The sequence below is a fragment of the Pomacea canaliculata genome, linkage group LG8, assembly GCF_003073045.1.
Source record: "Pomacea canaliculata isolate SZHN2017 linkage group LG8, ASM307304v1, whole genome shotgun sequence".
NCBI classification, from domain to species: domain Eukaryota; kingdom Metazoa; phylum Mollusca; class Gastropoda; order Architaenioglossa; family Ampullariidae; genus Pomacea; species Pomacea canaliculata.
In genome coordinates, this window is record NC_037597.1 from 12241532 (window position 1) to 12254661 (window position 13130).

Below are 13130 nucleotides of genomic sequence, written 5' to 3' on the forward strand. Positions count from 1 at the left end.
CCCTTCGAGCACATACGTGATAGCCTAAAGCGAGAAAGGGAAACTACTCCTCAGCATTTGATTTCATTGCAGATGGCAGAGTTGCACATCCGTGTCCACGCTGCAAGATGGATCGAAACGGTTTCGTGTCACGATAAGTGATCACCAACTAGCGATCTTTTTAAAGTGTGGTAGACCTTAAAACGATAAATGTTATAAAAAAATATTCGTAGACAAATATTCGTAGTGCCTTATTGAACCTTTCAACGGCCCTTCACGCATGTTAAACGTAAACTTGTGTAGTTGGAACTATCGTCTGCTCTTGATCAGCTGTCTTTTGGTTCCTTATCGATTGTGCTCTTAGTAGACAAACACTGAAACTGGCCGAGTTGACTTGTTAGACAGAAGATAAGACAGGTGTGCTAACTGTAAAATAAAAGCCACATCTGGCAAAATCTTCATGATAAAAGGTATTCGACGAAATTAATTTTATTGCAATCGGCATCATCATGAGAGTGGTGTTTTTACGTCGTCGACCATTACTCAAGTTAACCATCGTCGCTGCCTTCTCATTGTTATGTTTTTTCTCAGTTTACCGATTTATCAGTCCAGCAAACGGGAAAAAAGGCAACGCTCTGTTATCCATAGACGTAAGTCAATTTGAATTGAAATCCATAGGCGATGTAAGAGTATCAATTACAAGCAGATCTAGTAGTAGAATTATTATTTCTTAGGAAAATAAATCATTATGTTTTTAGTTTGAAGATTAAAAGTATATAGTCCCATTTCCAACTATATCGCTTCAAATTATGATCATAGTACTGCCATCAAAATCTGTGTGCAGTATTTTTGTAAAGGTTCAAAAAAACAAAAACAGAAAAAAGTCTACAAAATATTTATCAATTTGATCTGAGTCCTGCTTATGTTAACAATCTGTTGCTGCCAAATATGTCTTCACACCTGCAAGTCTAAGATTTTTTAATGCGTTCAAAACAATTAACATTGAGAGCATTTAATCAAATGACATTAAATAACTTATCCCCATATTCTCATCCATGCTTATCAATATTTGCCTCATGTCAGCCATGCTTTATTTGCATTCTGAGCAGTATGAAATGCATAATGATTTTGTATGGACAGAAGAATCCCTGGCCAGTATTAAAAAATGAGGAAAATGTAGTTCCTCATCCTCCATTACGTAAGGAGGGGGAAGATGGAAACGAACAACAGGGAGCTGGGGAGGGGCCTTTGCAGCAGCGAGGAGAAAGTGCTGTGTTTAAAAAAGGCATCTTAGGAAACTATGAACCAAAGGAACCACCCAAAAGTTTTAAGCCTGGTATGCATTCTCAGTGTGACCCATTTACTTAACTTATTAAAAGTGGCTATATACATGATTTAGTTTTTTTCTCTTAATATTTATGATAAAGTTAGGATGGTTTAAGAATCTAAAATTCATGGGATCATTATGCTATGTCTGTCTCCTAAACCTTACCTCATTTGTGTCTAAAATTCACATAACATTTGTTAACTATCCAATCCAAGGTTTAACATTTATAGTTCATTTTTTAATGGATAAAAATACTATTGGACTTTTTCTGGAATGTTCACTGTTAACTGCTGTTGATAAGGAGTAGCTATGACCCATGTGTTGATGGTTTGTGTAATAGTTTACAAACTTTACAACAAAAAAAACAAACAAAAAACAGGTATTGCTGAAATGATGGTATACCTGAGTTTCCTATTGAAGCCGATCTCAGAGGATACTTGTTCATTCTCATAAAGGTGAAGAGGGAAAGCCAGTACACACCAGCTTGGAAGAGAAGCCAAAAGCTGATCAGACAGTGCGAGAGTTTGGATTTAACATGGTGGCCAGTGATAAGATGGCCTGGAATCGTTCAATCCCAGACACAAGAATGGATGAGTCAGTTTTATTTGAGCTATTTAGCAATAGCAAAGTTATCTGGATGTTCATAAGTTTATATGTGTGTGTGAATATTTACATATGTGTGTGTGTTTTTTATGTACACTCCCATGTGTAGGGAGGGATAAGTGAGTTGCATACTCTAGTTGATATGTGGAGTCATTTGTCCACACCCTTGATTATTTAGAGCCACCAAAACTTTATACACTTTAAAGGAACTGAATATTGAAGAAAATAAGCAGTTACAGAAATTTTTAAAATATGTTGCATAGCATTTTTGCTACAAGATATGTTTTATAATCATGAAATCTCACATAGCATGTAAAATAGATCCTTTTAGTGTAGGTGAAGATATGATCATAGGATAGCACTTTTGTATGGCTTCCTATCCAGTACTTCAATAAGTGAAGGGGAAACATCTGCTACAGTCCTATTTGCCTCTAATTTCATGGCACCATTATGATGAGAACTGGCTGTCCCTGAGTTTAGATCTTGTCTCAGCCATGTTGCTCCTTCTTCATATGGCAGGGCCAAGTGCTTGACTATGATTTAACCTTAGTGACTGGCTCAGCAAAAAAACACCCAATACTCCTTACCCTTTGTGATTTCATTCTGTATGATCTTCATTTGGTGTAGGGTGATTTAAGTTTACTAGGTTAACAACCGGAAATGTTCATTTGCATACCAAATTCTCATATGACCCTACTTCAAAAAAACATTTCTGAAATGCTGTTTCCGATAAGCTGATATATCTGGATTTTCTAAAGGGAAAAAACAAGCAATCTTCTAAATCATTGGTTCTCAAAGTATTTCAGACTGCGGACCACTTTACTAAAGTAAAAAATACAGTTGACCACCAAGGCCTAAAATCACTCTATACTGTTAATTTCAAATTTAAATTGCCACATTTGTTCCATTACAATTCAAAACTAAATGTACTTTTTTGACAATAGAATATTAATAAGTTTACAGAAAATTACATACTTTGCAAAGTTCTTTATGAATTGAAATGTTAATGTGATGAATGCTATTGATTTTGATGAGATATTAAGGTGATACTATCTGGATCCATGTTGGAGAGTTTCAATCTCATGTCAGTTTCCACGTTCAACTGGCTTCTCTTATTTGTTTTTAGTCCCACAAGTATTGAATATCCAGTCTCACATCAGTAAGTTGTTGGAAATGGCAGTAGATACTTCACAGCGATGTCAGCATGTCCATCGTACTCAGATCATACATGAAAATTAAAAATAAGGAAGTGCACTGTGTTACTAAGGATAATGGATGATGTGGTTAAATAACGCAATGCTCATGCTATGACATAAAAACTTAGTTGGTAAGCGAGTGTTTAATGTGAACGAGCAGTTGAGAATCGATAAAAATAAAACTCGTGTGAAATCAATATGGGACTAATTAGCGTATCTGGTAATTTAAACATCACTTTGCTGACATATGATGACTGTCAGCCGCGGACCACCTGACTTATGCTTGCGGCCCACAAGCAGTCTGCAGACCACACTTTGAGAACCACTGTTCTAAAGATACAAACAGTTAATTTCTACTAAATTCAATAGTTAAAAACTCATTTTAAATTATATTTTTTATGATGTCTTGATTGAGTACCAAAAAACCATAATACTGCATTGTTATATACTTAGATGCAAGTATTGGCACTACCCGTCCAACCTGCCTACAGCCAGTGTGATACTAGTATTCTACAATGAAGGATGGTCCACCCTACTCAGAACTGTGCACAGTATCATCAACACATCCCCACCACAACTACTGCATGAAGTAGTGCTTATTGACGATGAAAGTGACAAAGGTATATTTCTGCAAACAGCAGAAAAAATAAAACATTTCATCATTTGATGTTACAGAATTTACAAATATATAAATTAGTATGATTATGTTTCTGTTTACAGTTATTCACTGTACAAAACATTTAACTGAAGCAGTTTATAGTTTAATATTTAAAGTATAGCTCTTTCATGCAGTTACTTCTTAAAAATTTGTCAGTCTTACACCACCAGAACTTCCACACAACCATGCACAAGAATATTAACAACATAAACAGTAAGATGAATAATTCTTACAGAATACATTGACTAATATCTAAACTTTCAGATATTCTTAAAGAACCTTTGGAAGAATATATTAAACAGTGGAATGGAAAAGTCAAGCTGTATCGCAATAAGGAGCGCCTTGGCCTGATTCAGGCGCGGAATCGTGGAGCAGAGCTGTCCACAGGAGACGTCATAGTGTTCCTAGATGCACATTGCGAGTGCAATCGCAACTGGCTACCCCCATTGCTCAGCAGAATCAACTATGACAGGTGACAATGAAAGACATAGCTGTGTGCACAAACATGTCTATTTGTTAACACAAAATATTCATTATATAATATGTAACAGCTTAAATATTAGTATTCTCATTTCTTATGAAATAAATGTATGCATATGTCTCTATTACTTCAGGAAACAGTTACCTTTCATCCTTTAAATCATTTCATTAGCAGATCTTTTTCTGAGTAGAGCAAATATTGCTGTAAATCGACATCCAGAAATTAAGAGATTTATCTGCTTTCAAGAAACACAAAGGAAGATATTATTATTGTGATTATGACATTTCCCATTTTGAATGACTTAAGAATAAAATATTTGTTATAATGAAAAGTTAAAAATCAAAGCAAGAGATTTTTGTATGTGTGCAGAACCATTTTAGCTGTGCCTATTGTTGATGGAATAAACTGGGATAATATGGCCTACTACTCTGTGTATGATTCTCGTCATCATCGTGGTATTTTTGAGTGGGGTTTTCTGTACAAAGAAAGTATTGTGCCAGAAAAAGAACTAGCTACACGAAGCCATGCCAGTGAACCTTACAAGTGAGTTGTTCCAAGCTCTCCTTAGCAAAATACATTCTGTAATCAATGATCATAAATGCTCACATTGAAGGAAAGAACAAAGTTTTGCTTTTTTTTTTCTTTATAGAAAAAAGGTTTTATTATGTATTAATATTTATTTCAGGTCTCCTACGCATGCAGGTGGGCTGTTTGCAATGGATCGCAAATATTTCTGGGAGATGGGAGGCTATGACCCTGGATTGCAGATATGGGGGGGAGAAAACTATGAATTGGCTTTCAAGGTAAACTTACAGCTTAATACAGCAAACACATTTTGAATATATGTCTGCAGTAAATGCACTGGAATGAAATACTCATAGTCTGACATTATGCAGCCTCTTTAACCTTGATTGTACTTATTTCTTCTTTAGCATGTAAGATTTTTCAGGGCTTATAGCATAGGTGCAGAAAGCACAAATATATTGATTATATGGTAGCTGTCAGTACATTTGTGAACATTCTCTTTATTCAAAACAAATCCAATTTGTATTCCATAGAAAAGTGAATTAGAGATACTTTTAATTAGCCTGGGTACCCAGGTTCATTAAGGTTGATTTCTGCCACCAGCTCTTCCAGCAGTGATTTTACTGTGAGATTTTCATATATTGCTTCTAGAGAAGGAAAGATATAAAAAGTTCCAGTGGTGCCAGCTGCCAAGCAACTGTCTTGTTCTTTCTTTTCCCCTCCTCTACATGCTGTCTTTTGCTCTCTCAAAGGATATCTTAAATTATGTTTAAATTTGCTTATAATTGATCTGTGTCAAACTTTCTTCTGTATAATGGTTTGGATTTTTGGTGGGGGAGCCGATAACATCATACAACAGAAAAAGTCCATTACCGAACTATAGATAAACCCTGCAAAATTTTGTGAGGATCATACAAACAGCATGGTTTTGAATATGTTTCAAGTGGCAGGTACTCTCTAATCAACATCACCACATTCTGCTTTATTTATAAAATAAGTTTTTGTTCAAAATGCACAACAAATTATTTTTACAGCTCATTAAAGTATGTATTTATGAATGTCAGCAGTTCTACAGAGGTCTAATTAAAAGAGTGTCAGTGCAAACCACATCTTCTCATAGATGATTGAGGGCAAGACAGATAGATGTGGAAGGCTGCTTTAAACTGCTGGCAAATTATTGTAAAATTTAGCTTAAGGTTTAGTCACAAGCTGCAAATTACATGTAAGCATTTCTCTCAACACATTTAGCATTTTAGATGGCTAGGTAAGAAATTAGATGTGAGAGCTAGCTTGTGTGACAGTTGCTAGTCCATATGTTACCAGGTGTGGATGTGTGGTGGAAGCTCAGAGTGGGTTCCATGCTCAAGAGTGGGACACATCTACAGAGGTCCCAGAGTTGCTGGACTTGGAAAAGTCAAATCTGACCCAAAGCTGCCCTTTTCTTTAGTTGTAAGTGGGTGTCTGTAACTTATGTTTACAATGAGTCACAACGTGATGAATTTTTCTGACATGTATTGTGCAAGGTCATTAATGAAAACTATTTGCTATGAATATATGAATAAATTTACTATGAATATTAAATGCTGCTCTAGCATTATTCAGTCATAGTTGTACATGTAGCTGAATAAGAGTTTACAAAAATGATTGCATCAAATATAAAGAGAAAATTACAGCCCTGAATACAAATCTCAACAGAGACAAAAACTTATTAAATTAAATGACGTATAAAGTGTGTTTAATGAGACTTAACACTGCACTCAAACTGATTATGTGACTTTACATTCATGCAGAATTACATGCGGGTGGTGGAAGTATGGATGGATGAGGAGCACAAAGAATTCTTCTACACCCGTGAGCCTATGGGTCGAGGTGCACCTATAGGAGATATTAGTAAGCAGCTGCAATTCAAGAAGGATCACAACTGCAAGAGTTTCAAATGGTTTATGGAGAATGTTGCCTATGAGGTCTATGACAAGTTCCCCAAACTGCCCCCAAACAAGGCTTGGGGAGAGGTAATATCATTTTGCTGATTCACTCTTATTTGTCTTCAAATTTAGTCACAAGTAAGTGTATTCAAGATGCATGTCACTAAGTTTTTCTTTTTCTGTGTGTTTATGTCTGTGTACATAAATGTTCACACACACACACCCATAAATGCTGTGGTAAATGTTTTAGCAGCAAGGCATATATAACAAGGTTAATTAGGAAGATTTATGACTTGCAGGTGAAAGAAAAAGAAGGCCAACAGCGTTGTTGGGACACCCTTGGCCAAAGTGCTGGGGGAGGAGCTATTGGTGTTTACTACTGTCACAGTGGTGGAGGCAATCAGGTAGCATCTGCCTTAGACTGTATGATCAATAATAATGATAATAATAATATAGCATGGTTCGTTAGCTGGTTACATTGGCAGGGAAAGTTCTTCCACCTAGAGGAGATTTCACACTGAGGGGAAAGGAAAGGGGGAGAAAACTGGTAAACTGTGAGAAAAGCCTTGATGGCTGGCCCTGGGAACAGGTGTCGCAGAGTGGTTCAAGACAGCTACATTACAGTAAACCACTACACTACTGGGCATGCCAATAATAGGGCATCTAGCCTAAGGATCAAGGCATACCATAACCACTCTAGGAACACAACAAACAATAATCTTTTTTCCTTCTTAGTGTAAAATTGACATCTCTTCTGTCACTTTCTACGCGTTCTAAGCTTCTGATTGCTCAATGTGGTATTTTGTATGAAATTTTAAATCAGTGCTAAAATATTTTTACAGCTTTTCAGGATTAACACTAAGGGTCAAATAGGATTAGGGGAACGATGTATTGAGGCACAGAATGGTGACACCTTGCACATAAGATACTGTGAAGTACAGCCTGTTGGTCCATGGGACTACAATGAGGTGAGTGATATATGTGTGTATGAGAGAGTGAAAAAACTGATGCTAGTAAACATGCCTTTTATTAAGAGTAACTTCACATGAAGAGCAGTCTGGTGCAGGCAGAATCTTTTTCTCATAATTATGCATATTGGGATCTTTTCAGGGAAGCAAGTGTGTAAATTTTCATGGACAGAATTTGTAAATTATTAAAACCATAAGGGGATAATAATATTTCTGGATAGGGAAACAAATGAAAGCACATTATCCTTATCCACACATTACAAGTTTGGTCTTGTCTGGAACATTCCAAATCTCCCAGTATACTTTTCAAAGTTTTGGAGTTTTCCAGTCATGCTGTGGTATCCAAGTCTTGTTAAAGGCCGATGTCGCGGTGGTCAGTTTTCCCTAATTGCTACCCTGGCCCCAAGGCAGGGTGGAGATCATTCCTACCTTCCCTCGCACGGGCCATACCACTCACTTCCCCAAGGTGGGAAGATATCGGCCTTTAAGTCAGACTGATTGTTACAGATGCATATTTTCTAACATCACAGGAGATTTAAGGCAATATGGTAAAAGGGCTTTTTTCCTGCATTTTCTTGTCTGCAGTCACTTAACCAGATCAAGCATACAGTCCACCAAAAATGTATAGAATCAGGACAAGATGGGAAGCTTCATTTGGCAACCTGTGATCCTGGATCTGCTAACCAGAAGTGGATTGTCAATGAGATTTACCCATGGAAGAGTTGATAAATCTGAGACATTGGACAAATTTGGGGATACTTTAATTTTCTATATCACATAATGGAGAAATGAATTAAAAAATTAACAATTGAATGAATTCAATATGCATAAAAAAACTTTCATTGGAAATCTTCAAATTGTTTATCTGCAGTCTTACAAATTATGCATTGTTCCACTAATAAAATGACAATGGAATAATGGTGACCCATTTTGGTCTTTTCCACAGTTGTTGATATATTGTTTCTTTTACCTTCACTTTAATTGCTTACTTTTATTTTTTTTTAAGTAAAATGTTTTTTTCAAATGTCAATTTTTTTCTAAACATTAGTTTAAGGCTTGAAAGATCACATCATAACTTAAAATCATTACTTAAGAATTATTGCCCTTTGACTCCCCTCCAGTCTGCAATGCAAATTTAAGTACTTAATGTGGCTATCAAAGAATATTCTGAATGTAAAGTACAGGGTAATCCAAGCATTTGCTTCAATTAGAATCTTTTGCCTCAATGGCTTTTTGGGGCTGAGCCAGATTTAGAATCCTTATAATATAGGTAATCACTGTCAAAGGTGCTTTGAAAGTAGTATACTAATTAATAAAAATGAAGAGAGGTTGGGGAAGAACAAGCACTGGTAGAAGGTCCACAAATATTGGTTGTATGCAACAAAGGAACTATTTCTGTTATGAAAATTAAAAGAAAAAGATACTCATAATGCTCACAACAGTTGAGAAGAGAACTATGCCAAGAGTAAAGCATTAAATATATGCATTGTGTTAGGGAGCATAGGCACTTGCTAGATGTTTTGTCTTCGAGCATGCACAAATTACTTTTGTGTTTCATAATTTTTGCTTATCTGACAGTCATGGCTTTTGTATATTTTTTTCTTTTTTTTTTGGAAAGAATATGCTGGGTTTTATAGCTAAAGTTTGTGGTGATATTTTCAAATGGTTGAGTCTTCTCAGTTTATATATTGCATAGCAGCTATATTTTGCGATTATATTATATTCTCCAACCTATGAATGGTGGTTGCAATTTAACCAAGGATACAGCTCTGTACATATTTCAACAAGAGATTTTTAAATATATTTGATAAAATATGTTAAAAATAATTCAAGATCTACAAATATTTGCCGTATTGATTTGTATTAGTTTCAAGTTCCTTTTATAAGTTTATGCTATGCTCTGGAGGAGAGGTTTTAACAGTATATAAAGCTGTATATCAGCCTCTACAAATTTTCATAGCTTGAAAGAATATTTAGCATTATATGAAGTTCACAAGTAATCAAATCTTGTAGTTTGCAAATCACTCTCTTACACAGACACATGCAACTTATATGTGTACTGCATTTTTATACAGTACAGTGCTGGTAATTGTTGACGATAAAGGCATGCTTATAAAATGTCCACTTTCATATTTAATCATGATAATGCATTGAAAATTACTACTCATATATTCTTGAAAGACCATGGCATCCCCTTAATATTAAAATTGTGTGAAGACAATGTGCAAAAACTGGAAGATATTTTACAGACTTTGAAAAAAAATGTGATTGTGAAGATTCTATGATGAGTGTATGCATTCATGCATCCATAATGTGAGCACCATTGAACACACATATTAAAACCAAACATTGAGAACTATAACATTTAAATATAAATTCGCTGCATATGGTTATGGATTTATGATTTATTTCCCTTTATTTATTGTGAGAATATTGAAAGTCATTTCATTGGAATCAGAAATAGGATGATTATGTTCTTTGACTTAACCTATGGTTACTTTTTGTACAAAATTTATTTAGTGAATTGTTAACCACTTATCTGTGACAAAATGTTGTTAGTCAAGACAGTGTCACACTTTCAGTACTGCAATGTTTTTGTACTTACATTTGCTGATGCTTTTGAATTTATTTACCACTTTGTTGTGAGGTGTTATATTATGCACATAGGTTTTTGTTTTTAATTAAATGGGGAGGCCTGTGGGCTAAGGTCCTCTAAAACGAGCCAGTCTGAATCATGTACATGATACATACAATCCAATTTCGGTACATGCTTTAAAATTCATCCATGCTTTCCTTTTTCTTTTTTTGGCAATTGATTATTGATCTCTGCTCAGAACTTATTCTGTGCCTCTCACATTGTCCACTATTATCAGCTCACAAATACTGTCTTTAACTGACAGGAAAGGCTATAGCAAGTCATCTTTATCAACATAGCTGTAAAGCAAACATTTTAAAGCATTACTCTTAACCAGTAAAAGGAAGTGAAAGTGGAGGAGTGTTTTACAATCAGTCAGCATATGCAGCTATATCACAGACATTCCACCAGCATCTGAGGTTGTATCGTAGCCATTCAGTCTGCAATGTAAACTGAAAACAATAAAAAAAGCTATTCCAAGTATTTCCCATCCATTAAAGATGATAAAGTCTCCTGACACAAATATTTTATATGATTGAAATGATTGAAAAGCATTCAGGATCAAAATCAAAAGCTAAGTTTCACATGCGCTCATAACATGTAGATACAGTCATACTGTCATTACGTATTCTAACAAACTATTATTATAAGTGTTTACACATACCACTAAACATTCCCTCTTCCTTAATCATAGCTGCACATACAAGCTCTTCTGCACTGTGGTAAAGATGTTTATACCTCACAGTTTTTTTTAATATTACAAGCTACTAGATACATTAGATCTCAAATGTTTACATCTTATTTAATCTGCCAAAAGGGGTTTTCAGCTGCGGCCTCTTAATTGATGGTTGGGCATGTGGAGGGATAAAGTAAATTTATAATAAATGTTGGATTGGATATGTTTGTTTTGCATGCATAGGCATGGATACATTTATTATTTCTACACCAGCTGAGGAATTTGCATAGATTAGTGAGAAAGCTTCACAGTAACAAGACTACCTACAATACAACCGTTTCTCAATTATAGCTTTTAAGACTGAAATCTATGCCACAAATTCATAATGAGTAATAACTTTTTTTGACAGAACAGGAAAAAAAAACGAAGCTGTTGAATATAATGGCAACATGGTACAATGCCTCATATAAATATACATTCAAATATGCCTGCACATAAAAATATAAATCTAAAATCTTGAACTCTATCAAAAAGGATGCCAAGCAGATGGATTATTCTGGACATTGATTTTTCTTAAAGTGGAGGTCCACCAGGATAACTGTTCCATTTGTATGTTTTTGCATTACTAATCTGGTGTGCTTCCTGTAGTGCATGTTTGCTTGCATGTATGCATAGCAGGGAGAGTTTTTTAATTCAACTTCTGTAAAGTGCACTTAGTATTAAAAGGCATTGGTCCATGTTGGTTATTGTTATATTACTAAGCATATGGTGTTCTTGCTAAACGCCCTTTTTTAAAAAAATATCTAAAAAAGCTACTACCTGACTTTTAGGGGTTTTGTTGGGGCTAAAGGGACAGTTGACAAAACATGGTAACACTCATGCCTTTCAGTGGGAACATTTTGAAAATTTTATTTTATAAACAGAAATAGTATTTTATCCAGAGGAAGGAAAAAAACTGTCTTTCAAACAGTAAATTACCCTAGTAACAACTTATAGAAATCTGCGTTTACAGCTATTCAAGAACCACCATATCTTTCTACATTGAAAGCTCTTGGAATGTGTTCCAAGACAGCAACAACTGCAACTTGTAAGGATCATTGAGACATGCAAGTCCCCTGACCATGCCAAACTGGTGGTCCAACAGGGAAAAACTGGGGTTATGAGCCCAATTATTTACCATTGGCTTCTGGCATCCATATTTTGTAATGAATGCTTCATAATTTCATTTAATAAAACTTCCGAATGGTTGGGTTTCTTTCCACCATAAATTCTCCAAGAATATTTAAACACTTCATGCACAAGTTCAGAGGATTAGGCAAAAATGTAGACACTATCAGAAATATAAAATCTTCCCAAGAAAAACATTAGGGACAAAAGAAATGCTCAGTTTTAGCAATGTGATTAGCTTTATATTACAGAGCAATGTCCTCAAGTACCTGGGTATTCACAATGGAACAGACATGTTGTCTATGCTGAAGTCAGTAGCATATCTACACAAACCTCTAAAAGATATTGATTCAGGAGATCTTGAAATAGTTAAAGGTACCATGATAATAATAATGGTGTTGAAAATGCTTCATTTTCTCTTTTTTGTTTTGCAGAATTTTAAAGCATCTTAAAATTGCCTGAACTTTGTTTCAATTTACAGATGAAAAGGATTATTTTTTAAACATTGTTTCAAAGATACGTCATTTTTCTCCAGTTTGATGTTAGAATGTCCCTGCCTTTGCTAAAAGCTTTTCTGATTTCCATTACATGCCAAATCAAACAACAAAAGAATGGCTATATTTAATTGCTTCGTCTCTGCTTCATTATTATAACAATGTTTTTTCTCATTACTTATGCATACTGGTGTATTTTGCCTCTACTTTATTAATAACTTTAATCCTTTAACTGCAATTGGTACAAAGTTTTGAAGATTACCAATGGCTAACCTTTGTGGGCAATATGAAATAACCCATGTTTTCATTGGATCCTTACAAATCCATTTAAAAATAAACAAAAAATGACATGCACTGACAGCTTTTTTCAGCGATCATTTGTAGAACAAATGATGTTTTTTTCCTACATTTTCAAAAAATCTTTTGTTACTATATTTCTTGGTTTGTTCGGTGTTCATAAGAGCGAAACTTTATGGTTAAAGAACGACTAAATTAT

At 34.9% G+C, this 13130-nt stretch overlaps 1 protein-coding gene and 1 long non-coding RNA gene across 3 annotated transcripts; one reads left to right on the plus strand and one right to left on the minus strand.

The window, feature by feature from the left end:
• The first annotated feature begins 89 nt into the window (after nucleotides 1-89).
• Nucleotides 90-10385, plus strand: LOC112569745 (N-acetylgalactosaminyltransferase 7-like). Of its 2 annotated transcripts, none has more exons than XM_025247620.1 (12): nucleotides 90-629; nucleotides 1123-1315; nucleotides 1762-1900; nucleotides 3559-3725; nucleotides 4028-4235; nucleotides 4614-4787; nucleotides 4930-5047; nucleotides 6093-6218; nucleotides 6560-6781; nucleotides 6994-7098; nucleotides 7537-7662; nucleotides 8248-10385. In XM_025247620.1, exons 1-12 carry the CDS (start codon nucleotides 489-491, stop codon nucleotides 8386-8388), a joined length of 1860 nt encoding a protein of 619 aa, XP_025103405.1. In that variant the 5' UTR covers nucleotides 90-488; the 3' UTR covers nucleotides 8389-10385. The 2 variants fall into 2 exon arrangements, with proteins under 2 accessions (XP_025103405.1, XP_025103404.1); XM_025247619.1 differs by having other exon boundaries at nucleotides 91-629; nucleotides 1120-1315.
• Nucleotides 9265-13059, minus strand: LOC112569749. The gene is made up of 2 exons (XR_003100528.1): nucleotides 10962-13059; nucleotides 9265-10749 (listed from the first exon to the last, which is right to left on the minus strand). It is a non-coding gene; the product is annotated as an uncharacterized LOC112569749 (long non-coding RNA).
• Nucleotides 13060-13130: the final 71 nt, after the last annotated feature.